Source organism: Microtus ochrogaster, chromosome 5 (assembly GCF_000317375.1).
Source record: "Microtus ochrogaster isolate Prairie Vole_2 chromosome 5, MicOch1.0, whole genome shotgun sequence".
NCBI classification, from domain to species: Eukaryota; Metazoa; Chordata; class Mammalia; order Rodentia; family Cricetidae; genus Microtus; species Microtus ochrogaster.
This window is the reverse complement of record NC_022012.1, coordinates 34,051,223-34,066,500: the sequence shown is the minus strand read 5'-3', so window position 1 is coordinate 34,066,500 and position 15,278 is coordinate 34,051,223. Positions and strand designations below refer to the sequence as shown.

The 15,278-nt window shown below is 46.8% G+C and overlaps 2 protein-coding genes across 10 annotated transcripts in view; one reads left to right on the top strand and one right to left on the bottom strand.

The window, feature by feature from the left end:
* The window catches only part of Gramd1b (GRAM domain containing 1B), a 237,937-nt gene extending 230,379 nt beyond the window's left edge, over positions 1-7,558 (top strand). For 7 of the 9 annotated variants that reach the window (XM_013346230.2, XM_026779542.1, XM_026779544.1 and 4 more), the window contains 4 exons: positions 1,443-1,454; positions 1,790-1,897; positions 2,174-2,291; positions 2,821-7,558. In XM_013346230.2, coding sequence (XP_013201684.1) covers positions 1,443-1,454; positions 1,790-1,897; positions 2,174-2,291; positions 2,821-2,910 — 328 coding nt within the window. In that variant the 3' untranslated portion in view covers positions 2,911-7,558. The remainder of the gene's footprint in view (positions 1-1,442; positions 1,455-1,789; positions 1,898-2,173; positions 2,292-2,820) is intronic. The other 2 variants (XM_005347130.3, XM_026779545.1) reach the window with 1 other exon arrangement.
* Positions 7,559-9,157: 1,599 nt separating this feature from the next.
* Scn3b (sodium voltage-gated channel beta subunit 3) overlaps positions 9,158-15,278 on the bottom strand; it is a 23,586-nt gene continuing 17,465 nt past the window's right edge. Inside the window, exons 6-7 of the mRNA XM_005347132.2 lie at positions 13,385-13,464; positions 9,158-13,059 (exon numbers count right to left, since the gene is read on the bottom strand). Coding sequence (XP_005347189.1) covers positions 13,401-13,464 — 64 coding nt within the window. The 3' untranslated portion in view covers positions 9,158-13,059; positions 13,385-13,400. The remainder of the gene's footprint in view (positions 13,060-13,384; positions 13,465-15,278) is intronic.

The window sequence follows — 15,278 nt, the reverse complement described above, 5'->3', positions numbered from 1 at the left end:
AAAAAAAAAAAAAAGAAAAAGAAATCGGATGTCAGTTCTTCAGATTATAGCTTAAGAAACAGTGTTATGCCAAGCAGTGGTGGTGCATGCCTTTAATCCCAGCACTCGAGTGGGCCAACCCCACAGGCATCAGCTGACTCTGAGCCTTTGTAAGTTTAGGTTAGTCGGGCCTTCTGACTCAGCGCCACGCACTCCAGGCTGGGCTTCTAATAGCCTGCATTTAGCACACACTGACACAGCGCAGCTTACCCGTGTCTAGCAGGCCCTTGCCACCACCTACCCTCCGTGTGGTGACTCAACCTCCCACCTCTTTGTCTCTGTTTGGCACACTTGGGAGTCTTCCCTCAGACAGCACATGGCCTTTACTTAAACCATCCAGGATCAGATACACACACCCAAGTGTACGGAGGTGTGCGGCACTTGCTGAGGGGGTGGGCACTTGGGTGATTCAGCATGTGCTGCTGACACAGTTAGATGACAGTCTTGACACTCAACACCAACGCTGGATGTTCTCACGGAGAGCTTAGGCTAGCCCTAGGGAGCTGTAGCTGACGGAAGAGGGACACTTCTATCCGTGGGGCTGGGGAAACAAGTCAGACGTCGGACAGTACTTTTACACACTGGCTTTGTGTTCTAATAGAGGCACAGTCTAAGTTACGTTTGATTTCTTCCCTTTGTTGGCCCCTTTTCCACTTACGATTTGCCTTTGCAATTTGGCCATCTTCTCTCCTTCCTGTGTGTTCCCATCCTTTCCAAATCCTTTCACGTTAAGAACCAGCTGTTAGGGTGGGCCTCCTGCTAAAGCTTCTGTTCCTTTCCATCCGTAGAACAACCCCAGCAGGTTAGGTAGGACGTCCCTCGTGAGAAAACAGTTTCAGGATAGATGAGAAACGTATGGAAGGTCAAACAGATTTGTAAGTGACACACTCAGATTCACCCCAGTTCTGCCTGTTTCCAGGTCTTCTCCACATCCCTGCCTTTTTCTTTATCCCGTGAGCCTCTGTCACAGAATGGCCTAGTCAGCCACTGAGGTGGAGCGGAGGGAGTTTCCCCAGCCTCCTCGCTGGCATCCTTGTCATCCTTGGTCTGATTTGCTTTTGGTCCCCCGCCAGATAGTTGGTATAGGTACAGGGAGAAGACACTGTAGCCGCAGGGAGGTACCACTACCCATAAGTGCCACCCTTCGGGTATGGCATGACTTTGGGTTGATAGAAAATCTCTTGATTTAGCATCCATGGGAAACTGAGAGTCTGCAGCTGCTTTCCCTCCATCCTTCCTTGCCTGGCCGCCTGTCTGTTGTGTCTTTGCTTCTTGTGTTATTTTTTTTTTTCCTCATAGATGTTCCCTTGCTGTCTGGCTCCATTGAAGTGCATTTCCTCCTTCCCCACACTCCTGTTTCTAACCTCTACCTCCTCCTCATTTTTCTTCCTTGCTCCCATTAGGATCTGTTTCAGGTACCAGCTCTACAATTGTTCCCTTTGCCTCATCGCTTTCCTCTCCACCTCTGTCTTTTTCCCTCAGGCACCCAGATTCGGGTGCCTAGGCCTCCCCTTCAGTGCCTTCAATACCTTTGCTTATGCCCCTCTCCATGGCTCTCCCACTGTCTCTGACCCAGTAGACTAGGTTGCTTCTCTTTCTCTGACCTGTGCCCTTCCAGCTTCCTCACCCCTTTCTCTGGAATGCTTGGGTTGGCCCAGCAAGCAGACACATGGTCTCATGGGTAGGTGGGGAGATTGCTGGCCCACATCTTATCTCATTGCTCTTGCTTTCCCCTGTATCTCCTTCCCAGTCTGGTGCTGCTGGTCATCCTTAACATGATGCTCTTTTACAAGCTGTGGATGCTGGAATACACCACACAGACCCTCACTGCCTGGCAGGGTCTCAGGCTCCAAGAAAGGTAACATTGGCCTCACCTCTTTGTCCCCACCTCAACTCTACCCATTGTCTGGGACTGCTCCATTGCCTGCGCTCAAGGACACCCCTTTGAGATGAATCGATAGGCCAGTTCTGCAAATCCGTCCTTAGAGTTTCAGCTTAAGTTGCACGGCAGTGGGGCACTGACTGAGCAGAAGAGAGAGCACTCTGAGGTGGACTCTCTGTCCTTTGGGAGCGGAGACTAGCCCACTGAACATAGCTCCAGCTGTTGGGTACCACCCCTTCTTATACTCCACAGGTTACCCCAGTCACAGACAGAATGGGCCCAGCTGTTAGAATCCCAACAAAAGTATCATGATACTGAGCTCCAGAAGTGGAGGGAGATCATCAAATCCTCAGTGATGCTCCTGGACCAGGTGAGATGCTCACAGTCCCTCATCTTTAGGAGACCGGGCTCCTTTCCTTCTGTACTGAGAAATGTCACCACGTTCCCTCACCACCCTTCTGACGTCCTCTCCCTCTTAGGCTGGGCTGTTCCTTGATTTGCTTTTAAAGCTACTCCTCAATGAAGTACTAGAAACACAAGCATCAATAATAAAATAAGAGATAGATTAATAGCCAGAGGGATGTAGGACAGATTATATATATAATCATCTTGAGGATCCGAGTTGCAGGTCAAGAGAGTGGTAGTTTAAGGTGACTCCTTACAGTGACTGGATACTTGTCACCAATAACCAAGCCCAAGGAATTTCCAGTGCTGGGGACCAGATGATCCCTTTCTGCCTTAGCCTGAGGCTCCCGAGAGCCACCTGTGTTTGGACTTGGTTTCCCTTGGCTCTGTGACATGGGCAGGGATGGGCCGCAGGTGGGTGTTGCAGGTGGGTGTTGCAGGTGGGTGTTGCAGCTGCTCTTTTGTGGACACTCACTGAGAGCACTGTTTTACAGATGAAGGACTCACTCATCAACCTTCAGAATGGCATAAGGTCCCGAGACTACACGTCTGAAAGCGACGAGAAGAGGAACCGCTATCATTGACAAGGCAGGACCAGGGGTGGCTGCAAGAGGCCTGTGCAATACATGTACATAGACCCTATAAATATATATAAATATATATATATATATACAGAATATAAATATATATTATATACAGATTTTAAAAAATGAGATAATGCCTATGTACCAGGGAGAAGGAGCGGGAACTCCCGCCCCCTGTGCCGGCCAGAGCAGCGTTTTTCCCTCCACCGTGGAGGGACCGAGGAGGGCAGGGACCACCTCTCAGCACCAACCTCCCCTGACCCTCCTCTTCCCATCTTCTGTTCCTCACCCCTTCCCTTGCTGGCCATTCTCGGCCCTTAGAAGGGAAATGTGGCTGAGCCAAAGTTAATGCCTGTGAAGACCCTTGGATCTTCAAAGACGTTCCAAGAGGGCATTGCTTACGGTGCTTCATTCCCTAACCCTCTTTTGATTTGTCTCTAGAGTAAAAGAGAACCTGTTCTTCCCCCCACCCAGTGCTTCCCCAGGCCTTCTCTTGGGAACAGGAAGAATGGAGAGGGCAGGAGCCCCATCCAAAGTCCCCCAGGAGACCATTGGTTAGAACCACTCTGAGAGCCAGGTGGCGAGGACCGAAGAGGCTGCATTCGTGGGCCTGGGCTGTGGGGCTGCAGGCTCCTCAGCCCTGGCATCTGAAGGGAATCCTCCTCAGCCACCCCCACACCTTCTTCTGTCCTGAGTAGGTTGTGGAACCCACAAGGGCTGGGACTTTCTAACTCTCCCGCTCCCTTTCTCTCTGCTCTTCTCCCAGGCTGGCTCTGGAGAAGTGTCATTTTTTAGTGCCTAAAGTCCTATTGTTTCTCTGTGCCCTAAGAGCACATTGTTTCTTAGCCAGGGTGGAGCCTTTTTGACCTTGTTTTAAAAAAACAAAACAAAACAAAACACAAAAACCTCTTTTAGTGGTTATATAAACCAGTCAGGTCTGTGGCTCTAATTCTTTCCCTTTGAGCTGTGAGTTTGATGTCCAGGGTAAGTCAGGGTGTCTTAGTCCCTCCAGGCTTTAGGAGACAAAGAACATTCTAGAAACATGGATTACAGGGCTTGCCCAGAATCTCATATGAGTAGTGAGCACAGTAGCCAAGCCACTGAGAGGGCTAACAGCATCCTTAACTCTTGGTAAAGAACCAGTGTTAGCAATAGAGGCAGTTGTGCGGGGAAAATGTGTGAGCCACCAGAGGGAGGATTTGGCACAGATGCATATGTTTGGTTAGGGAGAGGCCACCTCAGTTCTGTTTCTCAGGTTTAGGAGTGGCAGCTCTGATGGGTATGTGTGTACAGATCTCTTTATAATCTCTGGCCCCGATGAGCTATAAAGTCACCAAGAAATAAAAGGAAGATGCTACGTTAGGAACTTGAGCCAGTCAGGGCCTGACCTTCTTAATGTTAGCCCATCAGGACTCAGGCTTTTACATGATCTCAAGGAGCCTTTCTCGGCAGATTCATCATCTTCCCTTAGAGTGTCTCCTGCTCTTCCATCAGATGACTCAAGGACCCCTGCCAGCCCCAGGCAGAGCTCATGTTGGTCCATGGTAGTAAATAAATACTTCCAGGTTCTCTGAGCTGGCCACTTCTCAAGTCCAGAGGAAGACAGAACCACAGATTTCCCAGAGCATCAGTACAAAGGGAGCAAGACGGTGCTGGTTATCGACGCCAAAGAGAAAGTTACCTTCTCCTCTTAGCATTGTCAGAACATTCCATCTGGGCAGCGAAAGAAAGAAAGGCATTGATAATGCAGTGTCCTGGAGAAATAGGCTTTGGTGTTTCTTGAAGGGCAGAATCAGAAAATAGGATGTAACCCTGGATCAACCTCTGATGACGGGAGAAGAAGGCTCAGTGCCTAGCTAGCATCGCTAGCCAGGAAAGCAGGGGTGAAGAAATGCATTCAGTGTTCCTTTAGAGTAGGGTTTTGAGGGCTTTGCTGGTGATGATCTAGACCCACGAGCCCTGAGACAAAGAAGGGAGAATGGTCCCATTTGAAATGGCTAGGCAGTTTCCTCTTGGAATAACCAGAACCTGAAAGTATTCCCAGAAACTTTTTAAAAACAAAATTGGAAACTCCAAATTTATTGCGTTTGTCGTTATTTACTTATTCAGATGAATTCAAAGGTATTCACTGGGGGTGGTGAGGAGCCAAGTAAAGTAACAGAAGCCCTGACTACAGAGAGCTGCTTTTCTTTGACCCGCAGGATCATTTAGAGAAGGAAAACCCCTGATTTGTCCTAGAGAGCCTTCTGTTTTCTGATGGACCCAGATGATATACGTGTGAGGAATACTAGCTTTCCTGTGAGTTGCTTTTGTCTTAGCTTGGGCTTTTAAACCAGGAAGAAACCAACAACTCAGTTTGTTCCCAAACACAAACCCCTTCCCACCCTTAGTCAATACTTTGTGAGAGAGAAGGGAACTCGCTCTTTAGCAACCAAAGCAAGTGCCCTAGACGATAGCCCAAGCAAATAGCTAGCTGTCTGCAGGAGGTCATGGAAGCTGGCATGCCTTGGGTGCCTTCTTCCAGCTGGCAGGTTTTCTCTGTTTGTCCGTTGTAGATATGTATTGATCTTTCTGTATGGATTTGTAGGCAAGACAGTCAAGTGCTTTCGCTGGATCAAGAGTGGCGAGATCTGGGCTTGAGTCTTGACTGTTCTGTTGGAAAGTTGTGCGGCCTTGGTTAAGTCCCCATCACCGAGCTTCACGATCCACTTGTCACAGAAGAGGATCAGCAAATGACCTCTAATGTAGGGTCTAAGTTTGACCTTGACTCTGAGATTAGACCAGGGACTAGTGAGATGTGGAGTTCCCAATTCTGAAAGCTGTCCCGCCAGGGACAACAACAACAGCTTCGCTCTTGACTAGGAGGTCTAGGGGTTCCCAGTGGCAGGGATAGCCTTGTTTAGCGTTAACCCAGGAGAACGTTCCTTCCTCCTTTGGCCTAGGTTTAGTTTGGGGTTGGTTTATGCTTAGAGGAGGATAATGGCAAGAAGTGTATCATTTTGGACCGAGTCCATCTTCCATCTCCAGGCACTGTGAATCCTCTCTACTGTTCATCCTCCTTCCTCACTGACGGAAGACACAATGGGAAGAAGCCATTCCCAGTTCTAGAACTTGTGTTTTGCTCAGCCAAAACCCTGATGTGGTTTGCATAAATTAGGAAACTTTTGCTAAAATCCTTGGCTTGCCTTTGGGCCCTGGCATCAAGGAGTGGGGAGCACCGGGGAACCTCAAGAAGAATTTGCCACAAGTGGATTCTTTCCTTGTCCATAGCCCCTCACCTATGCTGGGACTGGCCTACTGTTATCATAGGTGCCATCTGTAAGATGAGGTGTTGGGGACATGACTGGCTAGGGGAAGACTCTTTCTGGACAGTTGTGATCCCAGAAGGGTCCTTTCTGGGCCATACCATCCCGCTTTCTTAGCTCTGCAGGGCAGCCAAAGCCAGCCCTTCTCTCCAGGGCCTAGGAGAAATAGCACTCTTCCCTCTTCCCCCAGGTGGTAGGGCTGTGGTGGCCCTTCCTACACACCTGGACTCTGCCTGCCCTCTCCAGGACTCTCTCCCTCACCCCAACCCCACCCCTGTCTCTAAGCTATGGGGCAATCATTCCCATTTTCCCTTTGCTGTTCTCTGCTCTCGTCCCTCCACCCTCGCCTCACTCCAGCAGGCTGGCCCTACTCCCTTCCATCTCCGAGTCTTCTTCCAGAAGATGCATTTGGGTCTCAGAGGAGTGTTTTCTGGAAGGCCATCTTTCCACATCCCTGCATTCCTGATGTGAATCAGGGATTTGCACTTGGTGTAGAGAGCCTCCTCTCCCACCTCTCTGCCCCACCTCGTTACCTCACACCTGCTCCAGCCATTGTGATGGGCTCAGCCAGCCACCTGTTCTGATGTGCCGTGGAACAGCTCAGGGGTCTTGTGACTTGGAGGTCCTCAGCAGGCCTGGGAGCCCGGATTGGAGCCTTGGCTGCCGGTGAGATGCACTTACCTGCCAAGATTTGCTGATGCCAGACGATCTCCCCAGCATGTGAATGCTAAATGGACATTGTCATCTCTGCCCTTTGGTCCTCCTTGCTTCTCTCAATACATTAAGACACCTCAGAAGCAAAATGGCGGCCCTTGCTCCAGGCAGGACATCCGGCCGTCTGGGGAGTTGGCCCTGGGCTTCTGTGTGGTGTGCAAAGACTGCACAGTCACTTTTGCCAACAAGAATGTGTGGCACCCCACATTTCCTCACCTTGCACTCTAGGGCCAGACCACTCTCTGCATGGACCAGACCCCCAAACCCATGGTGCTTTTTTTCTCCCCTCACTCAACCTAGACCCTGAGGTGGGGAGAGATGGATCAGAGGCCATAGTGGCCCCATGGATATTCCCGACATGGGGTGGAATAGGGTGAGGTAGAGGGAGCAGCACCCAGCACCTGCACTGGACCACAAGTCGGAAAGAACACGGGTTGCTTGCAGTTGAGTTGTCTGGCCGTCTGTATTGGGATCGATAACTGTACTTTGCCTGGCGCTGTGCGCAAGGTCTGAAAACTTCCTGCTAGTCCCTAGAAACATACAAGGCTACCCAGCAAAATCTTAATGTAAAGTAGCTAGAGCCATGGAAGTCCAGTCTGAATTAAAGGAAAAAAGTATTGAATTACAAATAATAAATGGTTGTGTGTGTTTATTGCTTGGTCCATCGGGAGTCCTCATCCCCAGGGTTTATGATGTCCCTAGATAGGCTCAACAGCAAGGCATGAAGTCATGTGTTACCCACATACAAGCCTCCATCTTAGGAAAGGAAACAGCCTGAAATAATGGAATGGCTAGGTTTCTGAATTTTTGTTTTTTATTTAGTAAATGTTTGTTATTATTTTTGACACGTTCATACAGGCTTACAACGTGTATTGCGATCATATCCATCCCCATTGCCCTCTCTTATCTCTCTCCTACCCATGCTTGTTTCCCCTCCTACCTTCATGTATTTTTGTAACTCACTGGGTTTAATTAGGTTGTTTATATAAGCACAGGAAAGGGCGCTGCTTGCTGGAGCCGGAGCAACTTGTTAGGGGTTACACCACTGAGGACAACTCCCCTCTCTCCTCAGGAGACCCTCAGAGAGGAGCAGGACCTCATGAGCTCCTATCCCATCCATGATAGAATGAATGGCCCAGTCCTGTTTAGGCCTTAAACAACTGCTCTGTCGTCATGATCAATATCTGTCCTCTGGATCCTACACTTGTTCTAGCCCTTCAGTGTTCCAAGAGCCTTGGAGGAGGAGAGTTTTAACTGTCCTACCTGAGCACACACTCATGTGTCACTCTTACCCATTAGTGTGGCCATGAGTCCCATCTATCATTTCAATTGTCAGTGTTTAGGGATAATGTCTTGTATAAAGAAGTGCATGTATGTCACTTCGTATGAGAGCTGGAATTGTACTACAATAATTTGGTCTTTACATATTTTTAAAAGATTGATTTTTAATTCTGTATATATGTTCATGTCTGTGTGTGCTTGTGAATACAGGTGCTTTCAGAGGACCAGAGAGGGTATCGGATCTCTAGGAGCTGGAGTTACCTGACATGGGTACTGGGAACTAAACTGGGGCCCTCCTGAAGAGCCACAAGCACTTTTGACCACTAAGCCATCTCTCCAGCCGTGTTTTTAGTCTTAACCAGCATCATTCTGAGAGCTGTGGTAGAACTGGGTGTGGTGGTGCACTTGAAAGGCAGGTGGATCTCTGAGTTTGAGGCCAGCCTGGTATATAGAGCAAGTTCCAGGACAGCCAGGATTACACAGAGAAACCTTTGCCTCCCCTTAAACAAAACCCCACAACCGATTTTGCTGGACTGAATCCTCACACTTTCTTGTTATGCTTTTCTCTTTAGGGGCTCTTGTCCCTGTTAGGAAGCTAGGTACTGGAAGACAGCGTTGCTTTGATGCTGCTCCCTAAACGGGAAGCCCCCCGAGTCTTCCCTACATTAGATCTGCCTTGCAGTCGGCATCTCCCCACCCGGTTAGGGAATGTGTGATGCCAGACAAGAGAGCACATTTCTCTTGTGCTCTTGTGTCTTTGTGCAGAGGACAGGAAGCCCTGAAAGGCCGGATCCCACATCTAGCATGGTTAGCTCGAGACTTTGGAGTACTTTTCATTTCCTAAGGTTAATCTCTGTGCAGGAAGTGGGGCAGATTGCATGCTAGGTGAGAGGCAGAGTGGGCAGCAGACGCACGTTGTGAGCAGAGCAAACCCGGAGTGTGTGGTCTTCAGAGACACTTTATTGACATGAACAGAGAGTTTACTGGAATTGTGGGCCTATGCACAAGTGTGTACACGCACACATACACACACATACACTTTTACAGACCTAAGATCTTGGGTTCTATTGAGAGCTGAACCTAGTATTCGATACAGGGTGTATTAATGTAGCCAATAGATGATCAGATTGCTGTGCAAGCACACCAAAGTCATATTTAGATACATTTGCAGTGACTGGGTGAATTCCCAGAACTGGGGCTTTCTCATTTACAAAACAGAAATGAGAGGAAGGTAGGGGTGTGTGTGTGTGTGTGTGTGTGTGTGTGTGTGTATACCGCTCTTTGTTTCTTTGAGAAAAGATTGATGATACATTTGAAGTGTATCTAGCTCTTCCCTCTCCCTGCAAGTGTCATCCCAAACATTTCCCTGTGGTTTGAGCCCAGTAGATTCACAGATTCTGAAAAAGGCATGCATCACTGTGCTCGGTTCATACTTTATGTTTTGACATGTGGTGGTAGTGTGATGTGGGGAGGGTGAGCTACTATTTTTTGTTGTTGTTGTTTTGGTGTGTGTGTTTTCTTTTAGCTCTTTTTTTGTTGAGACAGGATCTCATGTAGCCCAGGTTAGCCTTCCACTATGCTGATATGCAGCTGAACTAGCCTTGAACTTCTGATCCTCCTGCTTCCAAGAGTGCACCACTGGATCTGGCCTCGTGTGTGTGTGTGTGTGTGTGTGTGTGTGTGTGTGTGTGTTCACATTTATGCATGTACTCATACGGGCCTTAACTTGTGGGCATGCACATGTGGAGGCCAGAAGTCACCCTTGGGTGTCATTCCTCAGGCATTGTCCAACTTGTTGGGTTTTTGGTTTTTGAGACAGGCTCTCTCACTTTCCTGGAGCTCACCAAGTCACCGAGGCCCAGAAGAGACCTTCCAGTCTCTTCCTCCCTGGCACAGGGAGCACCAGAGTACCATGATGCCCGACAGCACCCAGGTTCTCACGACTGTGTGGCAAGCACATCACCTCGTGAGCTCTCTCCTCAGCCCTACTCTTTTCCTTAACCCCACTGCTGTCTTCTACTAATTCTAGTGGATGTCTAGAGCAACCCCAGACATTCAAAAGAAAGCTTGCATGTACAGTTATTTAAGGGTGGAGAGACCAAAGAACAATGCTGTCAAATGGACTGAAAGTGAAGCCTGAGACAGGAGCAAGCACTGGGTATTTCCCCTCGAGGACTGGGGTTTGATTTGAGATCTAGCTGACAGTAAAAGTCATAGGACAAGATGCCTTCTGGACAGCTGAGTTGAGTAGTCAAATTCACAGCTGTTAAGCAGCAAGAAAGGGAAAACCAGACTCAGCCTAGTGTGACCTTCAGTAAATGATTGAGGATCAGTCACAGGAAATTCCCAGCACCAAGACAAACAATGGGGTTTCTAAATGATTCTAGCCCTTGAGAGCTCTTCTAAGCCCTTTGGTAAGCGATAGCACACCAGACAACACTCCAGCCTGCACACGTCTAGTCTGGGATTCTGAGTTGACGTATGGGAAGAAATGGAGATGGTGATGATTTGAAGCAGGCTGGTGAGTGCCAGACCTTGTAGGTTACCATCATGATCTTCCATAAGGAAGTTCAATTGTGATTCTGGGTAAACCACCATGTAAACAAACTAGACAACGACAGAACGGGATGGACTCCCAAAGCATGCGCCTAGCATCCATCAAGAAGGCAGGAGTAAGGAAGCTTAGAGGACAATGGAGAGAAGAAAGAGCTGGACAAAAGTGAGGGAGGGGAAGACGAGAAGAAGCAGTGATGGTGTAATTGGGAAGCCAAGTGAGGTGGGTGAGGGAGAACTAGGACCCTAGCTCTGAGTACAGGAGGCTAGATGACCTTGATGATTTAGTAAAGCTATTTGATGTCAGAAGACCTCTGTTTCTTCATTATAAAGCGGAGCATCAACAGCATTCATACCACTGGAGTGGTTGTGGAGGAGAGAAAGGATGCTCCGCAAGCCCTCCAGGTGTAAGAAAACAGGTACCGAGGATGAGAAAAATTGCCATTTTAGAGAAGGAAAGAGAAACTGTCTTGTAAGGGACATATGATTGGTGCCATCCAGCTTCGTCATGAATTCTGATATCTAGGTTGGAATTCTGTTTAGGAAGTATTTAAATAAAGAGGAAAAGGCAGTTACACATACCACCTCGTCAAGGGTTAGATGCATACTCGTGCAGACAGTAGGATGGAGGGAGTAGCTTGCTACCACCACAAGGTCTGGACCAACCAGCCCATGGCTGGGTAAATGCTGCATTAATTCAAGTGTATTTCTCTAGTTGTAAAGTATGAAAAAGGTGTTTGGTTGTCTCTTTTATTTCAGAAGCATGGGGTGGAAAAGTCGCCGATGAGAAGAAGGGTCTTGAATTTATTGCAAATATTTTCTCCAACAAAATTACTCTTTTCATATAGGATGAGGGTCTTGTTTCAAGTATGCCCCAGTGATGGGAGGGGTGAGAACGAGCTTGTCATCCAAGCCCCCGTGGGAGTGGAGAATGGTCTTTCTTAGAGATCTCCCCAGATCTGAGGGACATTTCTCTTCTTGAATCCCGCTTCTGTCATTTTATATCCCATAAGGCCTCCTGCCCTTGCTATCTGTATAGGTTAAAGAATATTGCACTTAGAACAGTCATTAAAATAAGATAATGATATGCTGACTAAGGTCTTCTCACCTTTTCTATGCTTTCCTGAATGGGACGGGGGGCACACAAACATCAAATACCAGACATTACAGATCTACAGGTGAGGTATTTAGAAGCTACACACCTATCTTTGTCATTGTGTTCATCTTCCATGGCAGGCTAAGACATTTTTCGTCTGTATAGATATCATCTTCAGGTGCTGTGTCTTCTGAAGGATGCTTCATATTCATGCGAGATCCTGCAGGTCTGTCTCATGCCTTCTGTGTTCTCTTGCCTGGCTTGCAGTTCCTGGAACCTGTGATTGTTAGCCTCTGCTGGGCAAGTGGCATGGCTACAGTCAAGCTGAGTGTCAGGGTCTTCAAAAACATCTTCCGTCTCAGGGAATGTGAGATTAGTAGCACTGAAATCTTGAATCCCCTAAAGCTTCTGTTCATCCCTGTGTGAGTCTCAGCTGCCTCCTGTAAAATGAGGGATAATACTGATCCACAGACACTAAGAAGGGAACAGCCGAACAATTTCAATCCAGAAAGGACACACATCCATGTTTCCAATATCAGGAGTATGTTGTATCACTTTCAAGGCCTAATGAAATTGCCCTGGATTCTTCCTTGGCCTCTTGGAAGTTCTGGGTTTGTTCCAGGCCTTTGGGATTACGGAGATCTAGCCCTGAAACGCTAAACTCCAGAAAGCAGACCAGTCCCCACAGAAGATGTTTCCAGAAACCTTGGAGGAGCATGCTGCTTTCTGGTGCTCTGAGAAGCAGGCCATGGACTTAAGAAAAACTGATGTCAGTGAATCGAAGTGTATGACATGCTTTGGCTTTAACCCAAACTAATCGGTGCTTCCTTCTGGTGTATATCCATTCTTTTTGTAGCAGTGGAGAACGACCCAATGGCAGACAGTTGGGGCAGAGGAAACACTACTCTCCAGTACTTGTCTAAAGTCATTTGGAGCACGAGGGACAACTTTAGTTGAGTTGGGAGCTGCTTGCTTGAAAGCAAGGACAGAGCGAGGTTTAGTTCATGTAAAGATGTTGGCTCTTCAGTTCATTCAAGATGTGTAGAGTTCCAATAGAGCTTGGAAGTCAGATAAAATCTCACAGTTGGGGTGGGTGGTTGATGAATAGAAAGACAGATGCTTGGGATTCTCGGGGCACCTTGCTGATGCTGCTGACATCACTGAACTGGAAATATCCAACTCCCTCAGTGCTCAGATCACCTAGCAACAACAGAAGAACTCACTGAGAAAGTCCAGCTCAGCCCTCCCCAAATACATTTGTACCAAAGAGGGAATGAGAGAATTGTTATGGCTTTGTTATCATGAGCAAGGGGATTGGGCTGTGCAACATTCTTCAGCTTCTGAAGGGTTTGACATAATGGAAGGCATTGTGACTTGACCATTAACTTAAAGTACCCAGAGGACGGGACTGCTACGCCGAGTAGAAAAGACCAAATTGAATGTCACGTCAGTTGTGGATGCCAGACAACGTTTGTATGGCTTGCCATCCACACCCTCCTCACCCTCCTCAAACCCTGTACATCACCTCAAGTCACACAGCATTATTCCTCCACCGGCACCACGGAGTTCTCCTTGTTCTCTGAAGGAATAGCAAGGTAATCAGACCTGCAGAGGACATTGGGGGGGGGGGAGAGGCAGTGCTTTAGTAGTCACTGGTGAACATGTAGGAAACAGGAAGGCACATGACGCAGGGACAAGGCTGTGCACAGAATAGCTCTGTATTTCCTTATGGTTAGGCCTCCCAAGACAAATCTACAATTAGCCTCTGAGCAGATATAGCAACAATCCCTCCCATATTCGCATATGAAGACCTCCACCGGCAGTGCTGACATCGCTTAGCATCTTCAGGATACAGACTGAGATTTAGACTAAACTCAATGGTTGTGAATTTGTATTTCACAGCTGCTTTCATTTTCATCTGCCCAGTTACTGGTGACGTTGAGCATCTCCATTTGTTTGCAAGCAATCTTGTTTTACTTCTAAATCTCCTTTTTCTCCTGAAATATTTAATTTTTTTTATTGATTCATGTTTGGGAAATTTGTTGTTCATAAGTTTTCCTATAGCTTCTTAGCATGAATAATTAAGGTTTTTCTTATAATGTAGTGAAAATTATCTTTTCCCCCTATCTTTGACTTGAACTTTTGGTATTTTATTGAAGAATTTTTTCTGTAAAACATGATGTTTTAAATATAAATTCTTATTCAACTACAAATAGGAACATTTTCCGCGTTTACACATATTATTTTTCTGCTCCATTAGGGCAATTTTCAAGTTTTATGTCTACTTTTAAAATTTATTCTAATTTGTTCTGGCTTGTAGAGATATGGGTAATGTTATTAACTTCTCTCCGCTGGTCTCACACTTGGCCTTACCCCCTTTTGGACAGTCTTTATAGCTCCTAAGACAAATCCTACTATCGACGTCTTCCAGGTGTACTGCTTCTGCTTTGCACTGACTTGGGTCAGAGGTGGGCAGACTTCTGACCCACAAATATAGTTAGTTACTTGTTTGAAGTATTGTGCACAGAAAAACCCAGAAGAATATGAAAACATAAGTCCTGTGTAGCTTTGCAAAACCGAAGATAATCGAGTTGTGCTTTGGATTAAGTATTGTTGCCCCTTTCCCTCCTGTGTGATCTTTAAGATGAATTTATCAGATACTCTGAGAAATCATATAAAGGTTTTTATTGGAATTTCATTGACTTTGAAGATGATTTTGGGCAAGAAATGCCTTGGAGAGTGAGTTTTCATTCTCTAGCCTTTGGGTTTTTCTCGTTTTTCAGTAAGGTGCTGTCATTTTCTCCTCAGAGCTCTTTCACCCTTTTTGTTCTTTATTCCTAAGTACTGTTGGACATTTGTTACAATTGCAATAAAAGTCTTTTTAAAATTTTTTTTATGTGTAATGGATGTTTTGCCTGCATGTATGTATGTGTACCATGTGTGTTCTTGGTATCCATGGAGGTCAGAAAAGGGTGCTGGATCCCCTGGAAGTGGAACCACAAACAGTTGTGAGCCACCATGTAGGCGCTGGAAACTGAACCTCGATCCTCTGCAAGAGCAGCAAGTGCTCTTAATACCTGAGCCATCTCCTTAGCCCTTGTTGCAATTAATTATTTTTTTCTAATTTAAGGATTGTGTTGCTGGGATATAGTCAAATGGTTTTTTTTTTTTTTTGAGATTCTTGCTTTGCTCTCCCTCAGAGACGTAGTTTGAGAACTATCTTATGAGGTGATCTTGTCCTTTTATGAACATCATAAAGTATTAATACCCCAACTAAGCTGCCATTAGGTGATGTGATTGTATGGGACCACTATGGTACCCATGGTCTGTGATTGGATGAAATATTATGTGATACATGATTGAAGGTGGATTTGCATTGGCAACCTTATAGAATATTCTTTTTTATATATTTATTTATT